Source organism: Vombatus ursinus, unplaced genomic scaffold (assembly GCF_900497805.2).
Source record: "Vombatus ursinus unplaced genomic scaffold, bare-nosed wombat genome assembly UNPS02014941.1, whole genome shotgun sequence".
Taxonomy (NCBI): Eukaryota; Metazoa; Chordata; class Mammalia; order Diprotodontia; family Vombatidae; genus Vombatus; species Vombatus ursinus.
In genome coordinates, this window is record NW_020954719.1 from 4,278,928 (window position 1) to 4,301,959 (window position 23,032).

At 37.0% G+C, this 23,032-nt stretch overlaps 1 protein-coding gene across 4 annotated transcripts; it reads left to right on the forward strand.

Moving 5' to 3' along the window:
* The first annotated feature begins 5,609 nt into the window (after positions 1-5,609).
* Positions 5,610-21,592, forward strand: PTHLH (parathyroid hormone like hormone). Of its 4 annotated transcripts, none has more exons than XM_027844283.1 (4): positions 5,610-5,683; positions 8,957-9,079; positions 15,705-16,127; positions 21,151-21,592. In XM_027844283.1, exons 2-4 carry the CDS (start codon positions 8,979-8,981, stop codon positions 21,158-21,160), a joined length of 534 nt encoding a protein of 177 aa, XP_027700084.1. In that variant the 5' UTR covers positions 5,610-5,683; positions 8,957-8,978; the 3' UTR covers positions 21,161-21,592. The 4 variants fall into 4 exon arrangements, with proteins under 4 accessions (XP_027700084.1, XP_027700082.1, XP_027700081.1 ...); XM_027844281.1 differs by lacking the exon at positions 5,610-5,683 and adding an exon at positions 5,690-5,823; XM_027844280.1 differs by lacking the exon at positions 5,610-5,683 and adding an exon at positions 8,084-8,361.
* The last annotated feature ends 1,440 nt before the right edge of the window (positions 21,593-23,032 follow it).

Sequence of the window (23,032 nt, forward strand, 5' to 3'; positions counted from 1 at the left end):
AGAATACCATTTTTAACCATTAAAAACACCTTGGCAGTTCTATGTATAATTAACAGCTTAGTGGGATGAGCACAAAACTATAAAGTGCATCAGGAATCCAACCACATCAGACTCAATTTGGAGGTGGACAGAGAAGAGACATACAACAGGAGAGCTTGGTTGTTCTGGTGCACAACAAAATTTCACCTAGTGTTTTCTGTTTTCATGTCCATTGGAGTGGACACACAAATTATGTGCAGGAAATGTTCCTAGGGGAATAATGGAATCAAATATATTAGACAGAAGGGAGACACATTAACATATGAGACCCTTTGAGACAGAGGTATGGCAGTCATTATCATCTAAAAAAAGTCAGGTTTCACACATGTTCCTGGCAGCTGGCTTAAACTTATAAATTAATTGGAGCTGGCAAAAATTGAAGGAAAAGCTTTGATTCCTGAAAAGCAAGGAAACTGGTGGAAGTACTTGAAATGGTACCCAAGTCTATCTCTGTATATACCCTTCTTTCCTTCCTTTTCTGTCCTAGGAATTCATGCCTCATCAATAAAATACAATGGAGGCAGGACTGGACATAACTACATTTTCCCCCAGCTAAAAAATATGTAATTGAATTGTGGATTTGAGTCACAATTGCCTGGATTTATAATCCCACCTCTATTATTCACTTGAGGAATGACCCTGGGAAAATCACTTAATTTCTGTGTGCCTCAGGCAATCCCCTAGAGATTAACTAGCATTAATACAGAGCTTTAAAGTTTACAAAGTTCTTTAAAAATATGATTTAATTTGATTTTCACAAAAGCCCTGTGAGAGTACTATGATTATCTTCATTTTACAGATGAAGAAACTGAGGCTAACAGTTTCAGTTACTTGCACAGCTAGTAGGTGTCTGAGGCAGGATTTTGATTCAGGTCTTGACTCCAGCACTAGCCACTGTACTACCAAGAAGACTTATCTACTTAGTCAAAGACTTAGCAGTTGGCTTTGTTGGGGAAAAGTCACTATTCCTCCCTATATCCTTAAAGATTTGTCTGTTATGGAACTAGAAAGATTGAAGGTGAGGGAAACCAGTGAAATATTAATGGATGTCATATCTTGCAACCAAGCACCATGGAAGCTATTAATAAGTAGAAGACCAGTAAAAAGACCAACTAGGATTAAAAATGGATATTTACAAAATTTCCTGAAGAATGAGGAACAAGATAGTAAAGGTGATCTTCCAAATTTTAGTCTTCTACAAAAACAAACAGCAAAACACTTAAGCATATTAGGTGTTAATGTTCCAGAATATAAAAGTTGATCCCCAATATTTAGTTGTCTGCTTGGGAAGACAAAAATAGAAGTGCCTGGAGATACACAATAGAGATGGAAAACAAATTATCAAAGGAAATTAAAAGATAATAAAGAGGTGAGAATTTAAAAGAAAAAGCAGGTAAACATCTTCCCCATGAGTATGTAAAGGAACTTAGATATACTTCTAACCATTATATAATAGGAGACTGTCAGAAGTCCAATGCAGATCTCTATTTCACTGGGAAGAAAAGCACATCTTAAGAAAATGGATGTAACTAAATTTTCTTTGTTTCTATATTTACTTAGAATGGTCAGTAGGTACTTAGTACATGACTAAGAGCCAGAAACACTGTCTTAAATAGGAAGAGGTGAACATTGGAACTAGATTTACAGCTCTACCGCAAATAGGAACTAACCAGATTTTCTTGGATAAATGATAAGTCCTTTCTGCATCAGTTTCCAGACCCTATAAAGTAGACTACTTTTTAAATAATCAGAACAATGCCAGACCACACCAAGCCCTCAAAAAAAAAGTAGAATGGGCAATTTGTGGATGCTTAAAAAAACAATTTAAGAAGCAGTACTGCAGCATGAAGTTACTCTGATCTCTCATCAACAAATCCAAGATATGGAAGAACAGCACGGTTTGGTTAGGGGCGTGAGGTGAAGAGGGGGAGAGGCATTTCCTCAAAACTCAAGAAATATTGACCAAAAAAGAAAGAGGAAGGAAATGGAAACCCACAATCTGGAATATCTAGAATTTTTCTTTTCTTTCCAACTTTGAAGGTCCACCTTCGTTGAATTTGAATCATAGAACTTCCTGAATGAACAATGTCCAACTCTCAGATGCTCTGCTCTCAAACTGCTCTTGCCCTCAGCAAGCTCCAGGATCAGGGTGTTGCTAGCACCTAGGGGAGGGGTGGTCTGTGTCTTGTTTGAAAAAAAACTGACATCCAGAAATCGTTAACCACCATGGACAGCTCACTAGAGTTACCCAGCCAGTCCAGCTCCGTTTACAAAATCCATCAGTGCCACAACCGAATTTGTTTTTATGCTTTGGAGAGAGTCCATGGATTCCACAGTCTACACCACCAGAGAATGCCAACTGCAGCCACTATGCAACTATATATAGAAGAAAAAAAAAACAGACTTCGTGAATTAATAACTGACGACTTGCCCTCAAATATGGTGTCTGCTGGATTCTATGGAACAGAGTAAGGGAGGTGGCTTTAATAAAAAAAAAATTCATTACATATTATGGTTTTTTTTTGTTTTTTATCCCATTCCTCGTCCTACCCTACCAATCACCTAAGCTTTAAATCAATTAAAGAAATAATGATGGATGCTGCTAGTCTGCCAGGAGTTGGGATAAATAGAAGCCAGGTAAATGAGGGAGTAGGTGGAATTCTCTGAGCCTTGGATTTTGAAGTTGGTGGGTCAGGGACAGACACTGGAGGTTAGGACAGGGAGACTATAATTTCACTCTAGTAGAAGACTAATTTGTCACTGTCTAAAAGGGAACTTATCTTCCTTTTTAAAATCATGCATTGGCATGAAGGAGAAGGGAAGGTACAGCTGTAGCATAAAGAAGTTCCTTTTCTTGTCTATATTCTCTTGTCAGACTTTTTCCCCTTAGCTTTCCTGCCAGTAGACAGAAAGTGAATAGGACACCATGTTGAGACAGCATGATTTTTTATAAGAGAGTTTCAAAAGTGTTTACCAAAGAGGGTGAGGAGATCAAAGAAAATGAGGAAGCTATGGGAGGATGAGAAGGTGGATAAATACAAGGGGAAGTGGGAGGAGGAGAAAAAAACAGGTTATCTTCAATCTTGTCCTCTAAAAATCCACTTTGCAGCAGCCAATACCTACGGCATTGAACTCATAAAACAAATAGACCAATAAATTGACCTTAAATTCCATAAAATGTCAGAACTAATGCAGTTATCACTAATGATCCTCTTCCTACCCATCCCTGCCTCTTCCATTTATGGAACTCAGTTTCTTTCCTTTGCTGCCTCACAAGTGCTAAAGAGAATCCTCTCACCCTAGGTATCCCAATCTCTGCCCAGAAAAACAAAGGAAAATTGCTACTAATTGTTTGTAGCTCCCAATGCCCATCCTAAGCTCTGGAATTGGGAATATTCTTGCCTCACTGAAGAGCTGGGCACTGGAAAATATAGCAAAAATGAGATGTGGAGGCAAGTAGGTAAAAAGAAACAGTAGGAGGAAGAAACTGGCCTTTTCACAAGAAGACAATGAAACCTTTGAAACCATTCTATCCCCACACAGAAAGACCAAAAAGGGCACAGGGAAGGAAACCCAAGAACTAAAAAATATTATGGCTTGTTTTTATGCTTTGGAGACAGTCCATAGAGGAGACCTTAGGAATTATCTAGTACAATCCCTTTATCTTACAAGTAAGGAAACTGAGGCTCAAAAACATCAATGTGTAGTTATAATGAGTTCAAGAATAAGAGATTGGCTTCCTCTTTGTCTCACTGAAATTTAGATGCCTGGATTACACCCAGAAAAAAAAATCATCCCTTACCCTGCATCCTGACCCCCCCCTCCCCATCCCTAAAAAAAAATTAACTTCTCTTTGTAGTATCTAATATGGGTTGAATTTGTCCAGGAGATACTGCTCCGGACCAGCTTTAAGTTCAGTGAATCCTCTGCTAGTCAGATGAGATTTTTAGCTTTTCTGACCTGTTTTCTAGAATATAACTTCCCCCCAGTTGCCTCCTCCTTTTTGGAGCAAGGCAAGTCTACCCAGCCAAGGGTGATTACTGATGGGCAGTCTTCCAGAAGTTAATCGTCTCTGACATGGAAACACTCTACACACACATGCATACACAAGGATAATAACTCAAGACTACAGGAGATGCTTTGATGGTTAAAGTTTTGGAAAGTGTTGGGGTTTGGAAGAGCAGTTACTAATGCCTTCCATTTCCTAAAGAGTGTCTCATCTTCACCTTAGCTTGGAGAGTTCAGTGGAAATTTACCATGTAAGCTGCTTATCTGCATAGAATGGAAACTGCTAAAAGACTGTTAAGATCTAAGAGAGAGACAAAGAAAAAAGATAAGGAATTCCTCACACAATTTTCAGTTAATCTGGAAGTCATCTAAGCCCTATTCAACACCTAAGGCATTTTCTCCTGATGTTAAAAAAGCAGGTCTTACGCAAACACACACACACACACACACACTCACTCACACACACGGGGGGGGGGGGAGAGAGAGAGAGAGAGAGAGAGAGAGAGAGCGCCCTATTCTTGAATATTTACTCTTCTAATTTTTGTGCAATTCAATAGTTAGGTAACTTCTTTCTCTTATATACCAGGTTGCTTTAAAAAAAAATCACATTGCCTATTTGCTATTTTGAATACAACTAACCATTTTCAGCTGATCTACAACCTCAGCCTGGAAAATCAATCATACTACCTTTTACAAATCAAACCAAAATGTCATTTTGAGTAAACAAAGATGGCTCAAAAAGACTCCAAAAGAACTACAGGAAATGTTGGGCAAAAAAAAAAAAAAAAACAAAAACGAGTTTAGTAGTTTAGGTTTTGTTGTGGATATAGTATTTCCCAAAGACCTTCTATATCACTATGTAGAAGCTATAGATTGACAGGTAAAATTGTCATTTCTGAATCTGAATACACCTTTTCAAGAATGACAGGGTCATGTTGTGTTTGTTGTTCCTGCTATTACTTTTGGGGTGAGAGGGGCAGGTGAGGGAAGAAGAAATACAAGAAACTGAAACTAAGGAAAGTTTTTTTTTTTAATACTAAAGCAGTCGTCTTCAGAGAGTGTCAAATATTTCTATCTTAATTTGATGTAAGATGAAACAAATGTAGGGAACCTCTTCCAATGTACAGCTTGATTATAGAACTGCCACTGGATATAAGAAGATGGGAGAGCTGGAGCTTGCTCATGTGCTAGGTATTCGTGTAGGTGTAGATCATTCACTGAATGCCAAGTTGTCTTTGCATGGAAGTAGTTCTAGTTAAATGCAAGCTCTCAAATCTTCTGTTTTGCTAGGTTGAACTTATGTGATAGTAAGTCATAAGCAAACATCTGACCATTATTGGCTCTTGTTCCTTTCTCAAACTTAAGAAGGGGGGGGTAAAGGGAGGTGAATTATACCTAATGTTTCTGTTTAGTCAGTGTCTGAGAATCACCCATGGTTACTCAGCTAAATGGAAGGTGGATTATGATGTCACTGTATTCTTTCCAAAAGGGGGAGGGGGAAAACAGAATGTCCCAGTCTATATATTAAGAGAAGAATCTTCTACTGCAAGATAATAAAAAAGGGAAGCTTAGGAGAAGGCACCTACTTTGCCAGAACTTCCTTTGGTGGGAGCAAGAAAGTTTCCTTATAGGAAAAGTATGTAAGATTTGTTTATTCTAATTCATCTGAAACTTGATTTCATTTTTCTAAAGTAGAAAAAAAATACTTTTGGAAGAGACTGCTGAATCTCCCTCATTTGACCAGAAAGGCAGAGAAGACTGTAAATCAAGGAAAAGGTGAAGTAATAAATTATAAGGAAACTTCAGTATTTCAAGTATATAAAGACTATTTATTTTTCCTGGGTATATTTTTTTCTTTTTGTGAAAGAGAGGAAATTCTAAAAATATTTGATATATGTGTTGCCATTAACACCAGTAAGGAGTGTGCGGGTAAAGCAAAAGGAGAAGGGAAGGAGGTAAATTTTTAATTAGTTGAAAAATCAGCATAAATCAAAGTTTATTGATAATACTTCTTAAATTAAGGAGTAGTGAGTGTTTTTGTATAGTGAATTTGTTTACAACATAAATGAGTTAATGTTTCCTATCTGATTTGAATTTCAATCATCCTTCTTCAGGGTTTTGTTTACTTATTTTGCTTATGTAGTTTTAAATTTGGCTAAGTGCTTTGGTTTATTGTTGTAGAAGTTGTATTGTTGTAGGAGTAAATATAATAATGTTAATTTAAGACAGTTCACAAGTATAAAGTGATTTGTTTGTAATTTGCTTTTCATAGATTCTAAGGGTTATGTTAAGGCTTGTCAATCTGTTTGGAAAGAAATTGTCAGGTGTCAGTAGTTTGATTAAATGATAGATCCCTCTGTAGATCTGAATATTGTCTCTCCCCCTGCCTGCCACAGGAAAATGTGTGCTTTGATTGCTTTAATCTTTCATGAAAATTGTGGAGATTCCCAAAGGGTGGTTTTAAAGCAGCAAAATTAGTATTTTAAATAATAAAGGAGTTCAAGTGGAGAAGGGAAAACAAGAAAAGTAATGTTCATCCCGTGCAAACTTGTGTAGAACAAAAACTATCTAGGCAAGGAGTGGATGTGAATGGTGAATAGTGACTGATCCTGACACCTCCATCTCATAATCATTTCAAACCTCAGCATCATTTCGGGTTTTCAGAGAATACTACTGTTGATCTTTTAAAAGATTATAGACATCCTTGAATGATTCCAATGAATTACATTCACTTCAAAAGATAGATATAGGTCCAGGATGTCCATAATTTACTGGCGATTAAATACATAAAGTTGTTGTTCTTCCATAGTTAACTCGATCCGAAGATGCTCTTTGAGAAAAACACTTCTGCTTTCCTCTGATTTCCCCGAGAGGATAACTTTATAGAAAGGTTGTCGAATTGCGTTTGTTGAACTGAAGAGGTCTTTTGATTCAGTTATTTCAGGATACATTTTTTTTTTTTGGAAGTAGGGTTTGTAGTGCCGGGCGAGGGTGGGAGTAGTGTTAGGGTAACTGGGAAAAGGGTGGGGGACATTATTGTTGTTGGGGGGTGATGGTGAACTGAGCACACTAACGAGAATGTCACCCCTTCAGCGGAGAAATAAAGTTTGCACGAAGTTTCTTGGACCAGATCCAGATGTCCCCAGCTGTTCTCTGGGCAGAAACAGCTAGAAATTCTATCTCAGCCTGAAGGCTGAAACCGTTTTTCTAGTATAAATGGAGGCTTCTCCACTCTCCCCTAGTCCCCTCAGCCCTGTACGCTTCCTAGCAAACTCATTGGGGGCGGGGGGCGGGGGGCGGGGCGGGAGAGGCAGGGAGACTTACCTGCTAATGCCTGAAAAGCTAGAGCCTAAAGAAGATAGTAAAACTTTCTGGAACCTGATGTTGCTGGTTCCCCAGAGGTTTACTCCAACCCCCTCTAATCCATCCTTGCTCCTCTCCTCCGGAGTGCGCTATCAGAAGCATCGCCCTTGTGGTAGGGCACTGGACTCTGCAGGGCCTGAGAAGGAAAAAAGGAGAAGACTGGGGGGGGGGGGGGGCGCCTTAGCGCCACACCTGAAGGTGACTGTATTCAAATTACCTCCTACCTCTAGGGAATGAAGTTTCCCAAAGGAACTTAAAATGATACCCTCACCTACCCCACCCCCAGCCTAAGACGGGAGGAACCGAGAGTTACCCCTTCTTTCATCCCTCCTCTTTCTCTTTGCCTCCGAGCCCCCTAGACCATCTTGGAGTCCTAAAATCGGAGAGACTTTTAGAGGATTAAGCATATATATGTGCCTTTGCGCGTGGGTCTGTCTGCCTGCCTGCCTATTTGTGCTCTCCCTCTCCTTTATTTCTCCCTCTCCTGTCCCTTTCCATGTCTCTCTGTCTCTGTCCTTGTCTCTAGCTCTCTCACAATCCACAGCCTGCTCCTTCCTACCCCCTCCCCCCACCCCCCAACCCTCCCCCCCTTCATCTGTGCTCTAGGCTTGCTTTCTCCCAGCACATGTTCCTAGGGCGCCACCTCTTTGCGAGTCGCTCACTTCTCCAGCAGGTTTTGCCTCCAGAGCGTGTGAACATTCCAGTCCCAGTTCAGCTTCTAGCCCTGCTCCAACCTGCACAACTAAAGCATGCTTTCCAGCTTCTAGAGCGGACCCCATCATTGCAGCTGCCGCTGCCGCCGCCACTGCCTATATTGCCTGCCTCCGCCGCTGCCTCAGCTGCTTTTTAAATCCGTCTGCAACCCGGCTCTCTAGATATAGAGGACGACATACGCCTTTTCCAAAAGTGTGTGTGGAATCGACTTTCTGTCTGAACACTGCATCCAAGGAGGTATATAAACGTGTGTGTGTGTGTGTGTGTGTGTGTCTACTTGTGTCTCTCAAACGAGAGGTCTGGTCCTTCAGACGTTCAGGGAGGCTGACTTATCTGGGGAACTTTTCTTCCCCTAAAAAAGGGGGGGGGGGGCTTGCCTAGCTCCTTAGACCCATGAGAGAGCTGTTTGCCAGATTAATTAAGCATTGCTATGGGAGACATGTAAACACACTCCTTGCCCTGATGCATATATAAACTATTTCACTGTCGTTGTTTCAGAAGAAGTGTCTCCGATTTGCCTGTGTGTGTGTGTTGTGTTGTGTGTGTGTGTGTGTGTGTGTGCGCTCGTGTCTGTACGCGCGCGCGCGTGCACGATCCCAGTTGGAGGAGCTGATTTCTAAAGAAGTGAGTGCTCAAAGAGGTGCTAGAGAACACTTTCCTTTTACAACTTTGGAGATGCCCTTAATGTAAAAGAGGCTTTTTCTTTTTTTTCTTTCTTTCTTTCTTTTTTTTTTTTTAAAGAAAGTGAAGTGGAGGGAGTACGAAGTGACACTTTGGACCCATTTTTTTCTTTCCTTTTTTCCTTTTTTTTCTTTTTTTCATTTCGTTGCAGGTTCCGAGACCAAGGAGATACAATGTTCAGGAGATTGTTTCAGCAATGGAGCTTTGCGGTGTTTCTGCTGAGTTACTCAGTTCCCTCTTGTGGGAGATCGGTGGAGGGGCTCAGCCGCCGACTGTAAGTTTCTCTTCTCTTCTTGTGTGATTCCTGGACAAATACGGAGCGGGATGAGAAGGGAAAGTTTGTGGCCGCCTTGGAGCTGGCAGTAGTAGGGCTCCAGGAATTCTCCCAACTTTCCACTGATGTGTGAATGTTGCTATCCACTTCAGTTTTGAACAGGATGAGTTTCAGGCTACCTGCTGAAGCCTGCTAGTTGAGACCAAGCCTATGAAATGGACTTAATAACAGGTTGAGACTCAGAATTTTTTAAATAGGATTTCTATGAAAGGTAGTTTTTTTAACCTAATCTCCTAATTCTTTCCCTTAGTGGATAGTAAGGGTCTCATTTTAATATCTGAGAACTGTTAGAGAATGGGATAAACTAGAGGAAGCATAAGAAGTATGAGGGAAGTAAACATGTGCCTTCTTATATCTACATATATGCATGTGTTTAAGAATCATAAAAATATGTATATTAATTATGAATGGCATAACCATGCAAAATAATGACAAAATTTTATTTAAAATAATTAAAACTTCTCACTGGCAAAATTCAAAGAAACTCCAAAAAGGTTATGGTGATTAGTTCTATAATGAACATTAAGTGTAGAACGCTTTTTCTTTGGATTATTGCCACTTTGAAATATTTTTTCAAGTGAAATCATATATTTGATGCTGTCTGCTGAAGGACTTGGATAGCCCTCTCCTTTGGAGATCTTCTAAGGATGAACTTTGGATCCAAAATAATCAGCCATCCACCACCCACACTAGAGAAATAGCATCACTTCAATTAAAAGCATGTTACTGAAAATTTAGAAGAGGGGCCCAGATCAGTAACTAATCTGATCACAAAGGAAAAAGATTGAATTTGAATGTGTGCTTCATGTTCTTTGTGCAGTCATTTTAATTGTATAGTGAACTCCCAGGTGAAATAACATCCAAAGTACTACAAAAGTTTTGTTTGAAACTGCAAAGAGAATGAGACTCTGGAGAGGGAATTAATGGGGGAAACCTACACATTAAGGGTAGTCATATCCAATATTTACAACCACTGTTCAGTAGGGTTTACTTGTCATTTCTCCAGGGAATCCACAAAAGCAACTGTTTCATATGTTTCCTTGTTTTATTATTTTATAAATAGTTATTATTTTTATTCGAATAGAAAATTCCTAAATGAAATTACTTTAGACCTGTCTGAACCTTGGCACTAAAATGAAAATCTATTATGAATCTCCTAAGGCAAATCGTGTAGAACATTGTACTAAAGATAAAGCTACATTGTTTTCTTCAAATTAACAGTTTTACTGGTGCATTTCTGAAAATTGTCTTCAGATTTTTTTTTTCTTGAGTTCGAAACTTTGTTCAGTTTGGGCATAAAGAGAAGTTATGTTTAGGTGTATGTAAATAAGAAAATGTGACACACAATTAATACAATTTACAGTCTTGTAGAGTCACCTGGGCCAAGAAACACTGAATTGGAATGGAGCCAATTTTTTTTCTTTAAAGTTTTATAAGAAATATCTGTTTTCTGTTTTGAGGAACCACTTGTGAATCATGATTGCTTCTCCCTCTCCACAATTACTGCAGAAAATTGTGCTGTTTTTTTTTCAATGCTATTTTAACTCTTTTTTGGCCATAATATGCAAAATACATCAGAAATCAGTTAGCAGCCAGTAACACTGTTACAGTTTTGTTTGTGGGTGAAACAAAATCTCATACTTAAATACTCACACTCTGTAGACAGTTATAAAACTACCACAAAACATTGCTTTAGTCAATGATTAATCATCACATTACATTACAGCCAGGCTTTTTCATGGAAGCTTAAATCATCAGTAGACAAAAATATTACACCAAATTACTACTGCCAGATGGAGTTAAAAACAAGTCATTAGATCTGCAGTGTCACCAAGTAACAGTCAACTTCATGTTAGACAAAACATGAGTCTATTAAAAATATGAAATAAGTCAATTTCTTGAAGGAACTTTTATTAACATATAATCAAGCCATATTATTCCCCAATCACTCTTCAAACCAAATTCTAGGAAAACTGCTTAACCTCAACTACATAAATATTTCAGTACCCCTTAGAAATCCCTTAATACTTTAGGGTGTTAAGACATAGAAGTATTGCTTTTAAAATATAGTGGGCAGTTGTATAACAAAACAGAACTTAGCAAAACTTCCTAAAGCAGGTGAAAAGGAAAAGATTAGAAATGTTGCAAGTTCTGGAGTTTGGGGATTTGATATAAAATATATTTAATGAGAGAGAGAGAGAAAGGTAGTATCCATTAATGAATAGAGGGCCAATTTTAATATTAGGAACATGTGGGTTCAAATTCTGCCTCTGACATATACTATGTGACTATGGTCAAGCAGTTTAACCTCTTAATACCCCCAGGTGACTCTCCAAGACTGTAAATTGTAGAAAAGTTACCCAACTGCAGTGTTAGTCAAAATTTCTGTACTAGAAGTTGCTCTACACTGTTGAAATTGCAGGTCCTGACTGAAAAACAAATATTTAATGAGGCAAGAGGATGAATGAGACAAAGACCGAGATGCAAGCAGCAGATTATTCTAAGTTAAAATACTCTGGGCAAGCAGATGGGTACCTTTTGCATTCAAACTGTAAAGGGACTCTCTCCAGTATATTTGTAAACTTAAAACATCATTGGCTGCATTTGCTTTGGAGTGAGACTTGGTCTATTGCACTTAATAAAAAACATTACTTTTGACTGAGTCATTTGAGTTGGAAGGGACTTTTAGTGAGTCATCCTAATTCTAACACCCTAACCCTGTCTCTTCCATGGACCACAGAACTTTTCTTCTCCATGTTTCCTTAAGAGCCAAGCTTCTGCTCCAGTGGCCCGCTTCATTCTGTGCTTAAGAAAAAAATTTCTATCACATTGTTTACTCTCTGTACTTCTTGACAGTTCTTTAGAAATTTAATGTATTTCCATGATAATTCACCCAGAAAGATATTTCCCTCTGAATTAAAGCAGGGCAGTGGCCCAGATAAATGTGGAGAGGTACCTTTGTCAAGAATTCTTTCCTATATTTTTGTAAAAAAAAATGTAATGTTTAAGGAAAACAATGAAGCATATTATGGTAAGGATTTGTTGTTTTTTTTTTAATATTAAACCCTGAATAATAAATGTCATATGAAACATAAAACTATGCAAACTTGTATGGAAATATAGAATGCCAGAGTGTTATTGGGAGACAGATATGGCTCTCAAATATTATATAGCTATTGAAATGGAAAGCTCCTCCATTCTTCCTTATTCTTCCCCAACAATGTATAAGTACACATCTTTTAAAAGGCAAGTCATTTACTTACTATAAAAGAGGACTAGAACTTAATTCATATGCCTGAGGCAAAATCTAGTGGGGGGGGGGGAGTTCTGATGATCATTTTTATTTTTAGGCACATTTTCAAGGCTAAAGTCCTTGAAACACTAGGTGAACTACCTGACGGCATTGTCTCTGAAGATCACAATTAGCTACTAATAATTTTGTCAAAGACAAAAGGAAAACTTTGCTCCTTGCAAGAGACATACGATTTTAAACTGAGCAAAGTCATACTAATCTGAATGCTTTTTATAAAGTAGAAGGTTAGAATGATAACTGCATTTCCCATGAGAAGTATCCTGGGAAAGTCTGGAGCTTAAGTTAGGAAAGCTATGTGACTCACATATGACAGAAGCACTATATGCCAGTGAAATGGGCATGAGCAAAACTGATTTGATTAGAAGAAACCAACTGCTTTTAAAAGTTAGCTTGTAGCTAATAGAATGGACTGGTCTGTGTCATAAAACTGGAGAGCAGGAGAGATGAAATGAGCTTCTGTTGGAGTGACAAAAAGAGTGAAATAATCCAGAATATGTTATGAATGATTAATGGCTGAGATACTTTTGTGCTTATGTGTTTGGCATTTTGCCAAAGGATGCTTTCTAAATTGCAATAACTATGAGATATGTAATTACATTAGAACTATTTTTGAAAGAAAAATACAAAGCTGCTGCACTTAGAAGATGTAGTCATAATATAACTAATGTTCAAGTATGCAGATTACTAAAAGTTTCCAAGATATTAAAAGATCCCATGGACTAAGTGAATTTTAATCAAGTCACATGTGGCACCTTCAAAAAGCAAAAGAGACTACTGCATGGTTCATTTGAATCAGGCTCCTTTTAAATTCCTTTCCATTAAGTAATGTCTTCAAGTCAGTCAGCACTTTAAAATACACGAGGGTAGTTTGAATGTTAAGCATAATATCCACAGAAATTACCATTAAAATCTAAAATCTCATTGTGTACTTTCACTTAGAAAGTTACTAAACAAGCACCTCTCTTCCAGAGAAAAACTCTAGGAACCGTAGTTATTTGTTTTGTGATGAAGAGATAGGTAACAATAGCAATAATAATATCTCTAGGTCATGAAATGATGCCTATGCTCCAGATGCCAGAGGTCTAGATTGCTCTCCTCACTGTTGCAATGGCTCCAGCTAGTCTTTATGTTACTCTTATTTCCTCCTCCCAGGAACCAAACTAAGGGATGCTTTAACTTTGTAAAGAGAAAAAAAGGGTGAGGAAATGGAAACTATTTTCATTCCTGTGAGGGGAAAGTGTTACACTGGGAGTCATAGTGAGTATGGATACAGTGCTACCACAGATAGATGTCAGGATATTTAGGGAATAGCCCTTCCAATTTTCTTCAGATGTGTTTGAGATTAGCCCATGTTTAATGATCATTCTAATGTTCTAGAATCTCTTCTTATGGTTCTCTAGATATTATTTACCTTTACCCCTCAGAATTTTATTTATTCTTATCCTTTTTGAAGGCAACAAACCTAGTTCTCCAACCTGCATATGGAGGCTGGATCACAGTAAACATAGTAGGGTTTAGGAAAAGATGGAAATGGAGGAAGTTTTCTCTGAAAGGTATATAATTGAAAATATGGCTGAGTAAACTAAAAGTTCACCTAAGTAACCTCAGAATAACTTTAATAACTGGCACATAGAGTAGAGGAGTGGGGTAAGAAAAGGAAGAGATAAAGAAATTTGTGTAAGAGACTGGAGATCATTTAAAAGAACTTTGTAGGAAATGAGATAAGCAGGAATAGAGAGGAAATATGAAAGTCCTAGTAAAGATACAATGTGCCCTCATGGCCAGAAATCTGTCAGATCACACCAATATATCTTTACAGGTGAAGTTTTAAAAATAAACAAACATCCCCTATAGAAAATTCTCAACTCCCTCCACCTTTATCTTTTTCATTATCTTTGAATTAAAGTGATATTATACATATTAGATAGCATTTGATGAACTGTACTTTAAAAAAAAAACACCATCAGTGGGTACATCAAGGAATTTATTGCCTGCAGAGAAATATTGCAAGGCAAGCAAAGACAGTAGAAAGTTTGATTCCTCATATTCAAAGGAGCACTCACTTCTGTTACTTGATGTATATTTTTTTAAATAGCAGAATTATATTTAAACTACATACATTGGTGCCTGCTAGTTAACTGACTGACTGCTTTGCTTTTCTTTGAATATTTGAAATGTTGTCATGTGGAAGACAAATTAAATCTGTTCTTTATGGCCCCAAATCCAATGACAGAATTAGAAGTTACAGAGCTAGACTTCACTTCGGTATTTTAAAAAAATCCACTAACCAGTTATTTGAAAAGGGAACACTCCATTTCCCACCTTCATTGATTTGTACAGATTGTCCCTCATAGCAGCTGCCTTGGGAGATAGTGAATTTTTCATTACTAGAGGTTTTCAAGTTTGCTGAATGACTACCTGTCAGTGTTAATGTAGAGGAGATTCATGTTTTGAGTGGGAGTAGGAAGAGCTGGTATAGTTCATCTGGTATCCAACCAATCAACATTTATTAAGTGTCCACTATGCGCTAGGCATTCTGGGAATACAAAGACAAAAATGAAAGTTTAGTCCCTGACTTTAAGAAACTTACATTTTTCTTCAGAGGAGATAATAGGTAAATATATAATACATAACAAAATATAGACAGTACATAAGGGATGGTATTAAGAAATGCCTTATAGAGGAAGTGATATTTAAGCTGAGCTTTGAAAGTTATTAGCAATTCTTAGAGGCAGAGGTGCAAAAGGAAAGCATTACAGACACAGAGACAAAAGATGGACCATTGAGTGTGAGGCAAGAAGGCAGGTTAACTGGACTGCAAAAGGAGTGAAGGGGAGGAAATCGCTTCTAAGTTTGGGATCCTATAGTCAGTGTGTGAGATGAGGGAGATGTGCTTAAAAAGGACCAGAAGCTACTTCTACATTGCTCATCTCAGGTTTATTGACTTATTCCAGGAATTATTATAAGGGGTTTCCTCCTATAGAACCCTGAAAAGAACAGATACAAACCTAATGATTCATGCTGAGTTAGTCAAACATTATTTCTTTTCTGATTCTACTCTCCTTATCTTTAGAAATAGTTATTCTAAGTGGTTCTGCTGTTACAATCCTCTTTGTAATGTGCAAAGTGGAAAATTAGTAGAATCAAGACATCTAGTAGTAACTAAATTGTAATTTTCCCCACTTCCTCTCCCCAACTTTTGGGTTTTTGTTTTGTTTGTTTTGTTTTTTGTTTTTTGTTTTTTGTTGTTAGCAAAAGAGCTGTATCAGAGCACCAGTTCCTCCATGACAAAGGGAAGGTTATTCAAGATTTACGACGAAGAATCTTTCTTCAAAATTTGATTGAAGGCATTAACACAGCTGAAATCCGAGCTACCTTAGAGGTTTCTCCTAACCCCAAGCCTGCTACTAACACAAAGAACTACCCTGTCCGGTTTGGAAGTGAAGATGAGGGGAAGTACCTAACTCAGGAGACCAACAAGGCACAGACATATAAAGAGCAGCCACTGAGGACATCTAACAAGAAAAAGAAAGGCAAGCCAGGGAAACGCAAGGAACAGGAAAAGAAAAAACGGCGAACTCGATCAGCTTGGTTAAACTCTGGAGTAGCTGGTAGTGGGGTTGAAGGGCTTCACCTATCAGACATCTCTGAGACTACGCTGGATCTCAACTTACGGTAATTAAACTTTTCCAGGCCTGTTGCCCGGCCTTCAACACTGAGATACTGTATACATTCTCCCTCCAGTTCACATAAGTTCTTGAACTTTCTCCCTATTGTTATGATACATAAATCACAAGAAAGATGAGAATATAGTCCGCCCTGGAGCAATACTTTTTGTGATCTCTTATGCTATTCTGTCAGAACCCTGCTAAAGTAATTGGAGATTCCCAACCCTTCTAAACATATTTTCCCAATTTAAATAGGGACTAGACTTGTGAATTCACTGATAAAGGGAACTTCCAGGTAAATAAACACCTACCAATATAAGTATTTTCTTTACTTTCAGTACTTTACCTTACAGTACTTTCTTTACAACTTAGAGGGTTAGAGAAGGAACATTCAGAGGTTAAGTGAGTTGTCCAGGGTCACAGAGCCAGTATGGGTAAAGAGTAAGACTTGAATCCAGGTCTTTATGGGCAACTCTCTAGCCATTATACCATGTTGTCTCTTCCCAGGCTAAGTTGGCCAATACTAAGTTTGAATATTAATTGAGCTTCAGAGAAGTTAGTGGCTATTACTGTAATATAAAACAAATCAATGTTCAAATGTTATAGACTTTTTAATTATACTCTTTTCATCTTAAGGAAAAATTAGGAGAGTTTCTGCTTTCCCAGTATCTATAAACACTACAGAACAATACATATTATATTGTAAGTGTACAATATTGTATTGTATATATATATATAATACATATTATATTGTGTGTGTATTATATGTGTTCAATTGTATTATATATGTAAAACAATTTATGGGCAAACTGTAAATATTTCCAAGTCTTTAACATTTTAATTCAGTTTTATCTTTATGATCAGAAATTCAATTCAATTTACTTCAACAAGCATTTAGTGTTCCAGGCACTGTGTTAGACACTAGGATTCAGGACAAAAACTAAACAGTCTTCCCTTGAGGAACTTATACTCTACTATGGAACATGACTACCAAGAAAAATTTTGTTTATTGGCTTTCAAAGAATGTACATTTCCCATATATCATGATATCATGAGTTCCAATGGCCCATCAAAAGCACACTATTAGAAGAAAGGGAATATTACTGATGATGATAATATTACTATGACCTCTTATGGCAAATTTTATCCTAAATGCTAACAGTACTTTTGATATCTACTTATGATTACATTTGTCATAAAAATGTTTTTGTAAGTCAGAAGAGTGCCAAATATCAACCCCATTTTACAAAGGGAAAAGCTAAGTCACAGAGTACTTCAGTGACTTGCCCAAGATCACAATTTGAATTTGGACTTGGACTTTATGCCGAAGTCTTCTGACTTTCAATCCAGTGCTCTATCCATTAGACAACAATACCTTCCTATACATACTTTTCCACTGATAGGATTTTTTTTTTACTTTTCAGTACAGAAAACCTATGGGGTTTGAAAGACAGATGAAAACAACACAAGAACACATCAGATGCAACCAATGATTTCTTACCATTCAATACTCCCCCTCCATCCCACCAATCTTTTCCCAGTTCTCTGGCAGATAGTAATATTGAATGATTTGTTTTTAGGCAATTCTGAACTTGATAATCAGCATCACTTCCTGAGTTAATTGACTAAAATTTAGTGTGTATATCATATCAGATGTCAAGTTATTTGGTGTTATTAGGATAGCTTAAAGAGTGATGACATCACTGAAGACCGCTTGGATTCAATGAATGACCTAGCATAGATACTGAATGCATCTGTAAGTTACAGTGAGGCCTATATATCTTAGATCATTTGCTGATAATTAGTAAATATCTTCAGGATGTTTTAAGATACATTCCTACATGTACATATGCATGAAAGTAAGTAATGAAAACCAGTAAATTTTATTATTAGGTTCCATTTCTATTTTCTTACTTCTACATATGCTGGAGATCTGAAAAAGGCAACATAAATACTTTATTATGGATTTTATTGGCTGACAGTTTAAGTTTTCAGTGCCCTTGAGTGTCTAGATAAATTATGAAAATAAGCACCAGTTCTTGTACCAACGGCCCAAAAGAAACCAGAGTAGATCAAGTGAAAATTAGACATTGGCCTAATGCAATTAGGTCTCACACCCACACATGTCTGCCATGTGAAACTTTGCCCACAGGATTGGCAGTCAATCCAATGCCTAATGGGCTAAAAAGAAATATCTGTTTCTTCTTTCTATTCTCTTATTGTTAGAAGCCTCATGGGACTATATTTTTCATGTTGCAGCCAGATACTTATATTCTCTTAATGTAGTATTATGACAAACTGTAGAAGAAAGTGGATTGGGTAGCAGGGTAAAGAAGTATCATTAGTAAAAATGGATAGAACCATACAAATTTTTTAAGTAGATGGAATAATAAGCCATATAAAATTTGTTTGGCAGCTATATCTCTTCAGCTTATATTTAAGGAATGTAAATGTATTTTATGTTCTTTCTCCGTATTGAGATAAGCCAAATAAAAAATTTTTGCAGATACAAGCATTTTAGAAAACTATACACAAGACCACCAAGGGGAAGAGACATCTAGCCATTTCTTATTGCCCTGTCCTTTTTTTTGTGGGGGGGGATGACATTATTAACAAAATTGTCTGAGAATGGAAAAAGTAAGAAATAGTAAAGTCATAAGCTTTATAACACTTTATAACATCTGTAGAGTTTTTGTCTTTTAAAAATTATCCAGCTAATTTTTTTTGTTTTCTTTCATATGGCATGCACAGTAGGAAATGTATTGCTTTACTTTCTAAGAATTACATTATGATCATGTTTTTGATCTGACATCTGGCTGAAATGTCAGAATTCAGAAAAACATTTTAATTATAACTTTAAATCAGATATCTTTTGTCTCATAAATATTTATTCACAAAAAGACAAATAATATAGCAGAGTTCCTCAATAAATAAGAGAGCTCAGAACTATAGTGTGTTTGTATGTACATATTTGTAATAAAATACACCTGCTCACTGTACACATGGATTGTTTACTTAGATGCTCCCTATTTGGGTGTGTGCATATGCTACAGGTGAAATCACAGGCAAAGAAAATGAGCAAATTAGCTGAGCATTTTTAAAAGTATTTTAAAAGTTGGTTTTGGTCCTTTCATTTTGATTTGGAAGGAATATTCAATATTCAGTCTTTATTCTTACTGATAATGTTCTCAACACATTTCATCAAATACTACCTAACATTGAAGACTTTTCAAAGTGACTTGGTTTTGAACACAATTGGTTCCCCTTCACTAGAAATCTTCAAGCTCAATGGCAACACTTGGGAAATGTTTTAGAAAGAAATCTTGTTTAAGCAAAAGTTGAACTAGACTAGACAGACTAAAATCCCTTCAACTCTGAGATAGAGGGACTGGGATTCTATGAAATTATTCCCTCTTTCAGTCATCTTCCTGACTTTACTCATAATATATGTATGTACCCACTTTTTGGTCAAAATTGTTATCTGTATCCTGTCTTCTCTGCATTTTGGAACAATCCCAGTATAATTAGGAATGCTTGTTCATAGGTCATATTCAAAGGGTCATGGTATCATTCATTGCCTTAGTGCTAGAAAGCAGTTATCTATTTCGATCTCCTCTTCTTACAGAGAAGCAAAACTGAAGCTCAGAGAAGTGAGTGATTTGCCCACGATCACAGAGGTAGTAAGTGGCCAAGTTGGGACTCGCAATAAAACTTCTCTAAATGTCCAGTATGCCTTTTGCCTCATACAACAAATAAAACCCCTAAATTGTCAAGAATTTGCTCTTTTTGTGTGTCTCACACCCACATGTCTGCCATGTGAAACTTTGCCCACAATCCTGGCAGTCAATCCAATGGCACAGCCAATCAAATTCCATTCTATATTATTTCCCTAGCAACCAACACAGTAACTGAAATGAAGTAGGCCAAGAGGGAAAGGGGAGACAGGAAGACAGGGAAAGTTTTTGCTATACACTCTTAAAAATATTGACCAGACCAGAGTGATTAAAGGTTCTCAATACCAAGTGTTAACTTAATACAAGTAATAAAAGACACACAAGGAAGTAGCATGCTACTATTTTTTTAAAAGTCAGTTCACTTTATCCCCTAAATTTCAGTGGGGTTTTCCTTCATTCCTAAATTAATATTCATTGCCTAGAAGAAACAGGCAGAGAGATGCCTCAATCTCAGTCTTTTTTGGCTTTAAAGTTACAATCATTTGTAATTTTCATTTCCAAAACTATAATCCAATAATAAGTTTGTTCATTAGTGTTTTAAGTACAGCTAAAGATGAATCCTTTGTCTCTCCCCCAAATCATTAATAAATAACTCTGTGTTTAAGTATTATTCATATATATAACACAATATAAAACTGAATTCAGTAAATCAATGAATGTCAAAAATTTTCGCTCCAGCCTAAGCAATCCATTTTCATTGACAAAAGGGTAGGCCAAAAGAGACAGTATCAGGAGAAAAACTGAGCAAAAACAGTCAACATTTGAATCACTCAATAGCAGGAGTCACAGAGGAAAGAAACCTGCCTGAAGCTTTGTCTAAAGCCAGGGGGTTTAGATGACATATTTTCCACTTCTACGTCACTTCCAAGTTCTCTCATTTTTTTTCTTTCTTCCTCCATCCTTATCACCTAGAAGTTCCCTGTAAGTCTTCAGAGAACATCCTTTTTCTGACAGCCTTAGCAGAAATACAGCAATCTTTTCCTTGTGATAATTTTTTATATAGACTGTAGCTTTAGTTTTTAGGGGCTCAGTTATTTTAAGGTGGTCTGCTACAAACTTTCCTACTGCTTTGTCTGTCCCCAAACTATGTGTGCAAAAGACATTCTAAAGAGATATTTGGATTCTACTCCACTCAATGCTGTTCCTTAGCTCCTTTGGAGGAAATATTTAAGAGATAAAATATCTTTTTTACCTTGTTATGTTATGTCCTTTAACTTTATACTTTTCATGTTCCATCATTTTGTATGTAAAGAGAATTAATCTATTTCTCCCTTCTTTCCTTCCTTTTCTTTGCAGGAGGCATTGAAATTTTCAGCTGAGGACTTCAGAAAACATATTGCAGTATTCTGTAATAGTGAACATATGGAAAGTATTAAAAATATTTATTGTCTGTAAATACTGTAAATGCGTTGGAATAAAATGGTTCCCCTCCCCCATTGCTCAATGAAATGGCACATTGGTCATTGTGAATTTTCTCTTTTCCCCCAGGCTAAGCCAATTATTATCACGTTTTACCATAATTTATTTTTTGAACAATGTATTTATTTTGTAAATGTATCTTGGTGCTGCTGACTTTATTTTTTGTAACATAATGCACTTTAGATATACATATCAATTATGTGGATAACTGACACAATTAAGTGTTGCTATTTGTGGTTCATTTTAATGAATGCCTAAGTACAATTGTTCAAACTGATTTTCCTCTGTGCATGTAAAAATAGCAGTATTTCGAATTTGTAAAGAAAGTCTAATAAAAATATTATCTAATTATGCTGTGACTCAGGAGAAATATGTCATTTAAAATTTTTAGGAAAAGGAACATGATGTAGTTTTCCCCTTAATTAGTTATAGCTTAGTATGTATCAATGAATCACAGTTAAGAATTAAAAGCAATTAAAGAACAGCCAATGGAGGATGCAATTATAAAGTTCTTTTTTTTCTGAGATTAATGCTGTGCTAAATGCTCTTGGAGAAAAAAACTACCTCATTGTTAGAACCATATTCAAGATTCTTGAATCCTGTTGTTCAGTTGTTTGGGTTTTCTTGGCAAAGATACTGGAGTGGTTTGCCATTTCCTTCCCCAGCTCATTTTATAAATGAGGAAACTGAAGTAAACAGTATTATATGACTTGCCCAAGATCATACAGCTAGTAATTGTCTGAGGCCAGATTTGAACTCAGGAAGATGAGTCTTCCTGACTCCAGGCCTGGCACTTTTATCTACTGTGCCATCTAGCTGCCCTAGTTACTGAGAAAAGATATATATGCATATGTAGACATATATACATAAATACAAGCATCTATATATATATATATGTATATATATATGTATGTGTTTGTATGTTAGAGACAGAGAAAAAATGGCCTAGTGGATGGGAAGCAGACCTTAGAGTCAAGAAGAACTGGGTTAAGAAAATCTGACATATGCTACATGACCCTGGGCAAGTCACTTGATCTCTCACTGCCATTGTCACTGCCAGCTAGATCTATGACTACAAGTTGCAGAGAAATTTGAGATCTGCATTAGTTGAAGAAATTTCCTCAAGAGGAGTTCCTTAAACTAATGAAATCACAGGCCCAGGCTTTTAAAAAAAAATGTGGAGGAGAGGGAACCAGAGAGGGAGTGCACACATACACCCACATACGGGGAGACTTGATGTGAAATAATTGTCATTACTGGGGCTCTGTAGGTGGTGGAATGTGTGAGACCACAACTTGAACACTAACTAGATTTTTTAGGACAAGACAGGAGAACTGAAAATTTTCGTGAAGTATGTAGTAGGTCAAAATCTGAATAGGGCGATCAAACATCAGAGAAGCAAGGCATTAGGCAATAGGTTTCCATGGTCAAACATCACTCACTCACTCACCTAATAAGCATTAGTAAGAATTTAGTGTGAGAAATTTTAGTCACAGGAAGCAAGTTTTGCCCTGGCAGATAACTAGAGTATGATGTCCAGGTAGTAACAAGCAAGGAGAGTTGATAGCAGAGAACATCACATTGTGCTGTGGGGTTAGGGCTCTATTTTCTGGGAAATCAGAATTCAAGGCAGAATTCAATCCCACTGAAACTCAGATATGAGGCAGAATACCAAGACAACGTTAGGCAAGGAAGAAAAAAGGTAGCTATTAAGTTATTGGGATTAGGACACATGTGGACTCTATCACAACAGATGAGG